Here is a 13,243-nt window from a genome sequence, read left to right on the forward strand (position 1 = left end):
TTCATCTACACATCATTCGACATCTGTTGCTCAGCACTTCCTGGTTCTTAATGGAAATTTCAGTCCAAATAACAGGGAGTTTGAAGTCCCCGACCTGCCAACCAGCCGAGTGTGTGATGGGATAATGACAACAAGGACAACACACACCCTCGAGCGAGCAACACGAGCAGACATGGACTTCAGCGGCACCTGGAAAGTTTATTCTGAGGAGAACCTGGATGGGTTTTTAAAAGCAGTCGGTAAGAGCATCATATCCAGATGATTTATTTACTTATGCATGCATCATTTGATCGTTTTATTTAAAATGTGCATTAATTTACTTATGTATGTGCATTCAAGGTGCACCTGACGCCGTTGCCAAAATGCGGAAGGAAGTCAAACCGGTGTTGGTGATCGAGCAGAACGGCAAAGACTTCACCTACACCATCAAGACTCCCATCTGCACCAAAGAGTACACGTTCACCCTGGGGAAGGAGTGCGAGATCGTCACCGTGGACGGCAGGAAGCTCAAGGTGATTCAAGCCTCAACTTCTTTGTGCATATTAAGAGAAGCGTGCGATGGTTCTTAGAAAGCTTCACCCTGAAAAGTGTCTTCACTCAGGAATCTTTGTATGAAGTTAGAATAATCTGATCCATGAAGAAGCACGAAGCAAATCCAGTTTCCTTTAAGTGTTCGGACGCAGGGTGGATGGATGCAAGTGACGCTCGTGCAAAATTTAAGTGCATGTTCAAATTTCAGTTGTTTTTGTGAAGTAAATCTAGAGCCACTTGCATCTTACAGTGTGTAAATGTGAGAGATTTGTGTCTGAAACTTCTAGTATTTTTGTTCAGGCTGTCTCCAATTAAAGAAATGAACATTTGTTTATTTAATCGACACATCTGCAAAGAGTTTCTCCACGAAGAATCCTGCAAAAGCATTTTTTTAACCCAAGAACAAACTGTGTTTTTTTAACCTGAGCACATAAATGTGTGTGGTTCTCATTCTGCTGCGTTTCTCTGAGTGTCACGGGTCTCGTCTCTGTGCAGCTTCAGCTTTGACTTTGACGTCTCGGAAGGTGTTTTACTAAACACACCTTTTCCTACAGGCACATGTTTGGGTGATTTTCACCCAGCAATAGTGTTGGAAGGTATTTGTATTTGTATTTATTTGTTCCTTTCATGAAAATGCTTTTGCATTACATCGTACACACACTGATGAATTCAATTCACAATCACAATACATTTAAACATTTACATGAATGTAAAGGAGCAGATAAGAAGAATACAACTCTTATATTTGTCTGCAGCTTTTCAACATAATACAAACGTGATGACCTCCCCTGATTTCAGCATTTCATCACCAAATTAAAGACTAAACCTAAAGAACAGTTTATAAAACAAGTACATCCAGCTACTCCTCAAGTTTACATGATTCAATATGTTTTGTTAAATACAATCTTTTAAATTGAAAAATATTCGGATAACTTTTTAATTCATCCTCTTAGGAATTTCATTTCAATTTTATTTATAGTGCCAAATCATAACAAAAGTTATCTCAGGACACTTTACAGAGTAGGTAAAGACCACACTCTATGACTTATGTATGATTTACATGGACCCAACAATTCCCCCGTAGAGTATTTCAGGTAAAGTTTTGGTGGATTCTTACCGAGGGAAAGAGTTATTTGTTTATTTATTTGTTTGCCAAGGACACTGAACCTTCACCAGGAACAAGTGTGACCAAAAAACAAGTTTACACCTATATTATTTTGGGTTTTTATGGATTTTTTGTCCCCAAATTCCTAATTTTCCAGTAATTTTGGAGCATTTTCATATGTTCCCCTCTTGATGCTTTTCAACACCAGACTTTCTTTGCTATTTTTGTCAGACACATGACACAGTTTAAAATAAAACACTGCTCAAATGGGTCATGTTTTGCTATATTTTGATGACAAGTACTGTTTATCGGGTGTTTTATCTCAGGCGTTAGTGATGGTGTTTGAATTTGAGCGCGAGTGTTTGAGGACAGAGGATAGAGACTCAGCATGAAACTGACTAAAAAATCCTTAGTGGACAAAAACGAGCGATTAGTCGACTAAATGACGAAGAGGGGGCAGCACAAGTTATACGAGTCGATTAACTTCCATTTTCCATTCGTGCATTAATTTAAATGTATCTGACGGTGCGATGTGTTTGTCTGGAGCAGGGCACCGTCAGAGAGGAGGACGGGAAGCTGGTCTGTGAGAACGACAAGTTCACCTCCGTCCGGGAGATGCAAGGGGACGACATGGTGGAGGTCAGCAGCGTTTAGAAACGGCTGTAAAGACAAAAAACTACTCACTGTTTTCACTGTTTTCACTGTTTCTGTCTCTGCCTCCTCACTTTTGCAGACTTACACCGCCGGCTCCGAAACGTTCATCAGCAGAAGCAAACGCGTCTGATCCTCAGCTGTGAATCTTCAACACCTTTAAACTTAAAACCTTATTACTGTTATAAATAAACCTGAATGATTAAATAAACCGACGTGTTTGTTTTCAAAGGTGGTGACATTTTATATCAAGACACAAAAGTACTTGCACAGATTCACTCCTCTGATCCTCTGACTGCAGTTTTGTTTTTGCATCAAACTGTTTGTGTGCAAATAAGAAAATACCTTTTATTTGTCACGTAATTAATTCACATGGGAGTTTACACCAATTAGAGCGTCTCCTCTGAGTCAATTAGTCGACTAATCTGTTGTTTTTGTGTTTGTCATTTACTCAATTAGTCATTTTCTTTAATGCTGAGATTATTTATGTGCACATTTCTGTTAAACACAAGATTTAAAGTGACGCTTTTATATAATTATTTGGGGAAAAACTCAGTTCTACAGATCTGCTGAATAAATCTACTCGATCGATGTTTTAAAAGTGTTTAAAACTCTTTAATCGAGGAGAGCTCAAACAAAAACAGGCTTTACCATGTGGTTATTTCATGAAACATGGGTTATTTACAAAATTACCAGAAACCTGATACGAAATTATATTTATAGGGATAATTTAAATGTATTAGATAGATTAAATGTATTATAACTTCAAAGAGGCTTCAAATGCATGAGTTAACTTGTAGTGGAGTATTTTCACAGTGTGCTACATGAGCACTTTGACTGGAGTGAAGTCGTGTCTGAAAATACACATTAACATGAATGCAATGTATTATTAGCAAAGACACAAAATACAAAGCATAATTAGATCCATGAATGACAAACATTTGCTGAGAAGAAAAGCATGTTCGAAAAAGGAGTGAGAAGAAGTTTGCACTTAATCTCCGTTCACTGTCACTCATTTTAGTTAAGCTTCCTTATTCATAATTATTAACATTTTCATTTATTATTACTTATATATGTATATATATTATTATTATTTCAACCTATCAAATATATACTTTTCTATGATTAAATGTATTACTCGTATTTGTACTTGTATTACTATATGTTCATATCAAATATATATATATCCCCAGGTGAGGATCTTTACCGTGTATCTCAGCGATCAGTACAATGTCCGTAATCCAGAATCAGTGGTCAAAAAAGCCAAACACACAGAAAACTACAGACTCAAAAACACGAAAGCATTATGTGTGTATGTATCTGAATTTCAGTGTTCATAAATTCAAGGTTTAACAAATTCAGTGTTAGAAAAATCAAAGATAAAAAATGTCAATATGCCAAATTCAGAAGCCAAATATAATGTATAAAATGCAATGTTATGAATTCATAGTAAAAAAAAAATAAAGAGTTAAATTCAGAGTCAAAACCGTCAGATACATATTTTTAAATGCATAAATATCCAGTGGTAGAAATTAAATATCTTTAAAGTGACAGATTTACTTCTTGTGTTCAGTTCCCAGTTCGTCCACAGCTGCGGTGTTGCGCTCCGCCGGCAGGGGGCGCTGTGGGCGCTGTGGGCACTTAGCGCACCACTGTTTCTCAGAGGAAGAGCCAGACGGCGCCCTGTGAGTGCGCATGCGCCGCAGATACTCTGTTCTGCAGCTCTTCCGTTTCTTGTTGTGAGTGTAACTTTATGACCAAACACATGAGGCCCCCAAACTCGTCTTTGTTCGTCAGAAACATCTCGGATGAGTCCAGGTGAGTCCACACTGACGTAAACAGGAACTTTAACGGACACTAACGGCCGCTAACGTTGACGTTCGGTTGGTTAGCTTAGCAGCTAAGGTTAGCATCCTCAGGTTACATTACACTAGCTTCAGTGTTTGACATATGTGTTCGCTGCATCTCACAGAGTTACAATTAAAACACAACCTGGAGCAGCAGCAGTCATTGTTCACATTTATTATGTTTGGTAACGTTTGTTTGTGTATAGCGGATCTGTGTCACCAGTCGGACAGTTTTTGGCTAAATTCTATCAAAGTTTCTGTTTAACCTGCGACTATAAATGATGATGTAATGTTAAGAGTTAATTTAATGGTGTTAGACTTTAGTTTAACATCTTGTCTTTGTAACCATATATCGTGTCAATGGTCTTATTTACATTTGTTTACAAGAGTTGTCAAAAGGACGCTAACACTGGTGAATTAGCCCCTATTCGGACACCGTGATCCCCTCTCCGTAAACACTGGTCGTCCACATTCTTATCAATGCTGTCAAAACATCCAGGGCCACACTTCAGCCCTTCACACTAAAAAGAGACGCTTTAAAAACTCCAGAATATACTGTAAAGTCTTTTTAATGTCAATTTTAATGTAAACCACCACCTGCAGCGTCGCCCAAACGTCCTTACAGCTTTCTCTCATCAGCGTCACTATATTTTTCTAATCTGGCGAGTAAATGTTCATGTACAAGTATGAAACTTCACTTGTAGATTCTTAAAAGTGTGTTTAATTAATTGTACTTGCACTTGGGTGGCATCACCCAGTAAAAACAACACGAAAAGACCGGAAACTGCGTAAGAGTAGATCCGTCCGGGTAGGGACAATACCAGCGAACGGCGTCCGACTGGTGACACATTCCCTATAAATGAGCTAACACTAGCAACGTTAGCTAAAACATAAACAATGTTTCAGAAGCTCAGTTTAATGTTTTAGTGATTTTCAGGTAAAAGACTTAAAATGTATTATTATATTTGGTTGGACTTCACCTCTTAACCAGCCCAGCTAACGTTAACATAGGTTGGATAGCGACACTGTTGTTTCAGTTAACCGTTAGTAACCGTTAGTAACCGTTATTAACCGTTATTCATTTAAATTTGCCAACTAACTTTTTTTTTTTAAACTTTATTTATTGAGTTTCTGGTCGTTATTAATAAACAATACACAATGAAAAAACAAATAAATAAGTGGAAAAATAAGGTAAAAAAATGTAATCTAAAAAAACATGACAATAAAAAAAAATAACATAACATTAAATGCATTAAATGGAAACCAAAAAGGGATAATAATGATAACAAAAGCATTAATAAGCAATATCATAACAATAAAAATGATAATATTAGTACAATAATAATCCGGCTGTAAAATTGTGACATACTTGGATTTATGATTTAAAAAACAACTAGTGTGACGCGGGTTGTTGGGAGGAATAGTGCCATTTATGTTGTTTTTGTTCCTGTTTTTTGTCTAAATGAGGTAAACATCGCCGTGACTCGGTTTGGCTGATGTTTTTTTCAACGGTGAAGTAGAAACAATATAGAAAAATATATACAATAGACATTTTTGTACATCGTTTTCACTTTAAGGTAGACTTTTATACACCGTAAAACTTTTATACTTGCTCATTTGGTTTGAAAAACTATCTATTTGTTTTTTTCTTATCCAGTGCTCTTTTCTCAAATTTGGGAACTTTTGCCTCTGGTTCAAATCCCAAACAAAAATATTTTTTCTAAAAAAAACAACGTGTGTTGACGACAATTACTGCTCAGTGTTGATTTAATACAATGTGTGGGACCAGTGCACTCAGACGTTATTTGTTTTTATTTGCTGAAAACTTGAACTTGAACATGTTTTACAAATCTAACCCGACTGGAGCAACAATGCTGTATCTGCTGATGTCGAGTGACAAGTTTGTTATTGGGTTTTACATCAAATTGCATGTTGAACAAAACAGTGTAGGCATCTTCATGGGCCAGTTTGCCTCAAAACACAACAGAATTGTTGCAAAAACAACAAAAACTTCTAAATAAAAACAGCGGGAACAGGCTGGGCGACATGGTAAAAATCTGCTATCCCAATATATGTAATTTCATAACTTAGTAACAATATATATCGTGATAAATCATGTTTTCTAGGGATTGAGCGATATGGATTTTTTTACCGACCGATACAGATCTTTTCAGCTTTAGCCGACGACCGATGCGGACTGGTGGTTTTCTTGAGCTGATACGACTTTTGCTCCCTCAATTCACATCGTAAAACTTACACAATGATAAAAACAACTTTTACGCTTCTCAATTTTTAAAAAAGAAACATTTATTGGACTTAAAAAAGACGCATGTCCGTAAATAAAGCCAGGGAAAAACTATCGTTGAATGCAGCAGCCCGCATCAGCCGATACACGTAAAAAACGCAAATATCTGCAGATAATGTCGGCCGGCTGATGTATCGGTCTATCACTAATTTTCTATATAACCACATGTTAAAGCCTATTTGTTATACTCCAATGTGAATTAAATACCTGACAAATGAAACGTACTGATTTTCTAATTTTATTAAGGATTTTAGTGCAAAATTAACATAAGAAGCAAGAACCAGAACATAAAACGGCGTCTAAATGAGGTAAACATCGCTGTGACACGGTTCGGCTGCTGTTTTTCCAACGTCGCAGTAGAAACAACATAGAAAAAATATACAATAGACATTTTTCAGATCGTTTTCACAATATCAGATCGCCCAGACCTGGTGGACAGGTGGCTCAGATCGCCGGGTAAGAGTTAAATGATTCTCACTGTGTTTTGGGGTGAACTGTCCCTTTTTCAGCCGTGTCATCAGCTGCTGTTACTGGTTGATGATGTAGGTAGAGTTTCCCGTGATGGTCAGTTGAGTCATACTTGTATTTACGGTGTTCAGGCCTGAGGATTTGCGGCGTGAGTTTGGCCGCTATGGGCCGATAGTAGATGTCTACATCCCACTTGACTTCTATACACGTCGACCAAGAGGATTTGCATACATTCAATATCCTTTCCCAAGGACTCTTTACTGTGTGTGCTCCCGCTAACTAAACATTTTAATTTCCTTTTCAGCAGAGAAGAGATGCTTTTGTGACACTTTTTTTTCCCCTTGCACTTAATTTGATTGAATATCTAACACGTATATTTCTCTGTTATTGCTTCAGAAAATGTAAATGCCAGAATCCAGTTGTGGAACCGGCCACAAAGAGTAACAAAGACCCGTGTAGAGTAGCCGTAAAGACAAGTCACACAGACCTTCAGGATCAGAGGGAGGGAAAAGGTTGAAAAGAAAGAAAGTAAAGCATGAAGAGGAAAAGGGAACGGAGACAAGGCTCGGATATGGCGGCAAAGAATTGGGAAAAGAAAAGAGGTTTAAGAGGAAAAGGCGAGCAGGAAACCCGAGTCCCTGTGGGAGTCGAGTAAAGAGTGTAAAGATCAAGATGAAGCTCATGGGCAAAGGTAACGAGTCCGTGTTATTTTGTATCCTCACAAGACAAATCCACAAATTTGACATGGCAACCAAATCAGCTTTTCCCTGTGATATCAATGGCATTTTTATTTTATTTTAACCAAAGCAATTTAACCAATGATTTAATGTAAATTTCATTTGTTTATATATATTTTTAGTCTTGGTCCCTCAGACAATTATTTTAATGTGTTTGAAGAAACTTGCTTCGTCTTTTATCGCTACAAAAAATCTACTTAGGTTGCATTTGTTTGCTTTTTTCACTTGCTACATCATATCTTTTAATGTGTAATTTATTGTTTTATAAGTTAAACCGCACAAATTAAAGAAAATGTTTGCAACAGATAAATTAAGTGTAAAATCTCTTGATGATGTGAGGGGGGGTTAAAACATGGGGTTGATTTAATTTATTTTAATGTGAGGGAAATATTTTTTCCTTCACTTCAGCCCAAAAACGCAAACATTTGTTTTAATTAGTGTGGTCTTAACAAAAAAAAAGAAAGCAAACAAAAACCCTTAACCACCCAGTATGTTTGAGGATGTCCGTGATGCCGAAGATGCTCTGCACAGTCTGGACAGGAAGTGGGTCTGCGGCCGCCAGATTGAGATCCAGTTTGCCCAGGGTGACAGAAAGAGTAAGTGCTTCACTTTTTTATTTACTTTTGCAACCGGACACTCAGTGCGTTTACATGCAGTTAAAAAAAAACGGATAATACTCGGGTTAAGGGAAGACTCTTGTTTCTCAAACATAATTTATTCACCGTACCCCGGGTAAAATCGGGGTTCTCAAACCCGGTTAACAGACCCAGAGAACTCCTTCAGTTCCTGATTATTCATGCATGTAAACAGCTTAACCAGAGTTTTAATCAGGTTTCACATCTGCACGCGCTCCGTGGATTAAAACTCCCCCTTTTGACACAGAAATAGAATAAACCAGGAAGCACCGGCGCCGAAAAACGTGAAAAAAAAACAATAATAGAGCGTTTCCTTTAAATCGAGTGAAGACTACGCCACAGCGAGTAACATCACTACCAAGAAAACCCGTTTGTGTCGTAATTCTGTCCAAAAGTCGGCCATTTTCCCCTCGCTTGTGATTTTGTTGAATGTGAACCTGAAAATAAAGCTTTATTCAGAGCAGCTGGATGTTGGAGGAGCGTGGCCTCCTGCACCGGAGGCCATTTTTACGGGTTACTGCTGTGCATGTAAACGTAGCGACTGTTGAATTTGTGTTATTGCTGTCGACAATAATGTAATTGTCAGTGTCCTTTAGATTAAACAGAGTTCTGTGATCCGTCTTGGGAGCAAATGATATTAATTCCCTCTGTGCTCGTCCTGATGTGACGAATCAAAAGGTCTTTCAAGTCAAACTGTACTTGATGCTGTGTGTATTTATGACTGCGGACTTAACCGTAGCCTGGTCTAGAGGCGCACCCTGTGTGTACTCTGTAGGGCTCGTGGGGCAGGAAGCACTTTTTATTCCAAAGTTTGTTTTTCCCAAAATAAAAGAAACAGGAAAATAAAATAAATGTTGGAAGTGTTGTGTTTTACTCTGGGCTCTAACCGTCTTTCATCTTTTTTTACATCAGCACCAAACCAGATGAAGTCAAAGGAAAGGTCCTCTCCAGGCAGATCCTCCAGATACGACGACGACGATCGAGACGGCCGGCGCAGACGTTCGCGCAGCCGCAGCTACGACAGATACAGATCACGCAGCCCTTCTTATGATCGCCATCGCAGACGGTCTGAGAGTCCCCGAGAGTGAGTTTTTCTCTCGGCAGACTTGTACTTAAATACTCATTTGAAGGGGAAAATAACCTTTTCGTGTTTATCTTCAGGTCACGTGGACGGGTGTACGGAGGAAGAAGCAGGAGCCGCGAGGATGAAAGGTATGACTTCTACGCAGGGGTGTCGAACTGATCCAGTGAAGGTTCAGCTGTGGCTGCAGGTTTTCATTCATGCAAGAACTCACCTGGTCCAACAAATCCCCCGTGTGAAGGCAGTTCAGGTGATGGAGTCGGGTCAAGTGTGTTCTTCAGCGGCCCTTTACTGGAGCAGTTTGACACCTGTGGTTTAGAGGGTGTGGTTTGCTCTCTTACTCTCTTACAGTCATGGTACCGTCTGTGTTACTGTACAAATACACTTACAGAATTTCTCGGGCAGACTTGGACTACATCCGCTCAACTGTGTTTTTATTTAAAAATGTATCTTTGCTACGTTTATGCCTCACGTCCGCACTACTCTGGCATTTCCGAGCCCCTAAAGCAGGGACGCAACCCTGCTCTTGGAGAGCTACTGCCCTGCATGTTCTAGGTTTCTCTGCTCCAGCACACCTGACTCTAATGATTAACGAGCACATTGTTAGAGTCAGGTGTGTTAGAGCAGAGAAACCTAAAACATGCAGGGCAGTAGTTCTCCAGGAGCAGGGTTGAGCACCTGGAAACGCTTCTGAACCCCTTTTTTAGTTTGAAAACTCAGGGGTTGAGTTTTAGTCTGGACAGGCAGAATAGAATAGTGACATCATGTGTTTTCACAAGTTAAGACGGACGCAGATTATTTCTGATACAGAGCTAAAGCGCTTGTGTGGGCGTAAATTTGTTTATTTTGAAACAGCGTTTTAGAACGGTGCTGTAGTGTGAGTGTGTGTGTAGTGTGGTGCGGACTGAAAAACCTCAGTGTGTTCAGTGTCTAAATGGTCTCGTGTGTGTTCAGATACAGGCCGAGGCCCCGGAGAGAGTGCAGAGAGAGATCTCGATCACGCTCCAAATCCGCATCTCCGAGTGAAACCGCCAACCCAGCATCCACCTCCCACTACACCGAGGAAGAAGTGCGACGGACACACTCGCCATCCCGCTCCAGGTCCCGCTCTGCATCGAGATCACGCTCTCGTTCGCGTTCTCGGTCTCGATCCTGGGCCGGACGCAAGTCGGGGGGGCGCTAAAGAAAAGCACCTGCTCCCGCTTCTGCCCGTCGTTTTGTCAGATGCACCAGAGTCGGTTCATTTGTCATTTGACACGAATGTAACGTCCACAGAACCATTTGTAGAAAGCTTGTTTTTGCGGCTCCGTTTTAAGAACGACGCTGGTCCTTTTGCTTGGTTTTATAAACTCGTGTTGGTGAGCGTTCCCGATTTAGACTTTAAACAGTCAGCGGCTTCTGTTCAGTGGAGTAATTGTCTTTTTTATATAAACGGTTGCTGATGATTTTGTTTTCTAAACCCTATGCAACATCCAGTATTTTAAGATGAGTCCATTCTGTCGACAAACCAAACCTGCGTTTCTCTGTATTTTATCACATTTACAACAAACTGCATCCTTTTTTTACACTACTGCTGATTTTTCTTTGTTTTCTTTACTTTCTTTCAGCACAAATGTTCATTTATTTTACTCAGTTAGTTAGAATTTATTTCCAAAACTCACAGTAACCCGTACGGAGATAATCATCTACGTATTTTGCCAAAGTAGCAGACTGAATTTAAAAGTGTGACGCTTTAAGATAAGATTTGCTTGGACGTCACAGTGTCTGCAGACTTTCAGATTTTAGTCACTGCAGGTTAAAGTTTTCCAAAGAAACAAAGAAAAACAAACTCAAGCATTGTTTAATCTACATTTTGGGGCTAAAATACACAGAAATGCCGCTTTGGTCCTTAAGTGTTAAGCTGTTGTCGACCAGTGACTTTAACCACAAACTGTTAAAAATGTACTTTTAATGCGTTTTAATTTCGTGGTGCTTTCTGTCAGATTAGACCAAGGGTGTCAAACTGATCCAGTAAAGGGCCGATCAAAAACACACCTGGTCAAACAAATCAACTGTGTGAAGACGGTTCAGGTGATGGAGTAAGTCGAGTCAGGTGTGTTTTTGATTGGTTGGAATGAAAACCTGCGGCCACACGACCCTTTACTGGATCCCTTTGACACCCCTGGATTAGACTTTTTAATTTCCTTTTTCCAGGTATTTTACTTTTGAAAGATTTCTCCAAACCTTTGCTTTCCGAGAGCAGGAACACAAGTTTCTCGTTTGTGTTGAAAACAACCGCGTTGATGTTATTTTGTAACGAATCTGGTCACTGCATGTTTTATTCATCTAATCCACGACTTTTAGTAGGAAGAAACTGTTATTTTCAGTAATAAATGGATCACGTTCTGCATAAGGAAACAGTGTGACCTCAGTTTATCTCTCAAAGTGTGTTAATTTAGGTATTTATGTGATGGAGAAACTGTATTTGGGAGATTTAGTGAGACAAAATGGAGGAAACATGAGGATAATTAATCAGCCTGATGTTTGATAAGAGTTATGCCACAGTCTGCAGTCATCTGCGTGGAAAACAGTCCAGCCATGGTCATCGATTTCCTTTTAATGGATCAGTAGCTGGGAGGAACAACTTAAATTAGATGCACAGTGAAGACGCAACCATGTATGAAATCGGACGTGCCCCATTGATCCCTGTATTGAAAACATAACATTGATTAAACGAGCACAGCGGCCGCTGCTCTATCAAGAACAGCTGGTTACAAACAGATCACACTGAGCCAAGATAATACAGAATTAACACTGCATTTACTTTATATAACCTCTGAGGCCTAGAAGAAAAAAGTGCAAATATTTGTAGTTTTTAACGTGTTAATCCAGCTGATGCAGCACTTGACCCTTAAAGAGGTTTTATTTTAATAATAAAGGAAGATAATTTACCCAAAGCAGAACAAAAGGTAAGAAGAGCAACATTAACAGCACAGGATTACTTTAAAAAAGGGTTGTTATTAAAAAATAATAATAAAAGAACAAGGGGGAAAAACAAAGCAAGATTGGTGAGAACCCTTCATTAATTATTAGTATAACTAACTCTAGTATAAGTAATTAGGGTTGAAGGTACTGGTACATTTAGATGCTTAAATGTGTGTAAATGAACATATGACAGAACGTATCAGGGTTCGTACAGGACCTTGAAATGGTAAGACGAGCAACATTAACAGCACAGGATTACTTTAAAAAAGGGTTTTTAATAAAAATAGTAAAAGAACAAGGGGGAAAAACAAAGCAAGATTGGTGTGAACCCTTCAATAATTATTAGTATAACTAACTCTAGTATAAGTAATTAGGGTTGAAGGTACTGGTGCATTTAGATGCTTAAATGTGTGTAAATGAACATATGACAGAACGTATCAGGGTTCGTACAGGACCTTGAAAATGCTTGAATGTTGTTTTCAAGGTCTGAAAAGTGAGTTTTGGATAAAGTGCTTAACATAATATCTGTTTTTCTTTCACAACAAATAACAATAGAAGAGAAATGTAATTTTTCATTCTTCTGGATTTACAAAACACACTTTTAGTTGTTCAAAGCGAAATAACTTCTTTTTTTAACGTGATTTTCTTTTTTAATGAAATGATCATTTTCAATATGTTTGTATTTGTAGAAATGTGTAATTTACCACGGCTGTAAGGTTCTGAAAACCTTTAAATTAACCTTTAAAAGTTTAATTTGACCTTTGAAAAAGCAAAGGAACCCTGATCTATGTCTGTACAGAGTCCCAGTCTGAACTTCTTGTGTTGTTGCACTTTATCTTGTTATTAAACGATAATTTTCTCCAAAAAGAAATTAACTTTGCACATTTTGTTTTTACTTTTAGGAAATTTAGATTCAAGT

The 13,243-nt window shown here is 38.6% G+C and overlaps 2 protein-coding genes across 2 annotated transcripts; both read left to right on the plus strand.

The window, feature by feature from the left end:
• Positions 1-172: 172 nt before the first annotated feature.
• On the plus strand, positions 173-2,420 carry fabp10b (fatty acid binding protein 10b, liver basic; the record flags this gene model as incomplete). The annotated part of the gene is made up of 4 exons (XM_083926185.1): positions 173-239; positions 340-512; positions 2,186-2,275; positions 2,370-2,420. The coding sequence occupies 4 exons, from the start codon at positions 173-175 to the stop codon at positions 2,418-2,420; spliced, it is 381 nt and encodes a 126-aa protein (XP_083782311.1).
• A 1,564-nt stretch (positions 2,421-3,984) lies between these two features.
• srsf10b (serine and arginine rich splicing factor 10b) lies at positions 3,985-13,195 on the plus strand. Its single transcript, XM_083926160.1, is given in 7 exon segments — positions 3,985-4,105; positions 7,304-7,509; positions 7,512-7,605; positions 8,134-8,240; positions 9,192-9,363; positions 9,441-9,491; positions 10,315-13,195. Coding segments are annotated over 6 exon segments (720 nt in total). The 5' UTR covers positions 3,985-4,105; positions 7,304-7,442; the 3' UTR covers positions 10,544-13,195.
• Positions 13,196-13,243: the final 48 nt, after the last annotated feature.

The sequence above is a fragment of the Echiichthys vipera genome, assembly GCF_963691815.1.
Source record: "Echiichthys vipera genome assembly, chromosome: 13".
In the NCBI taxonomy this organism is placed as follows: Eukaryota; Metazoa; Chordata; class Actinopteri; order Perciformes; family Trachinidae; genus Echiichthys; species Echiichthys vipera.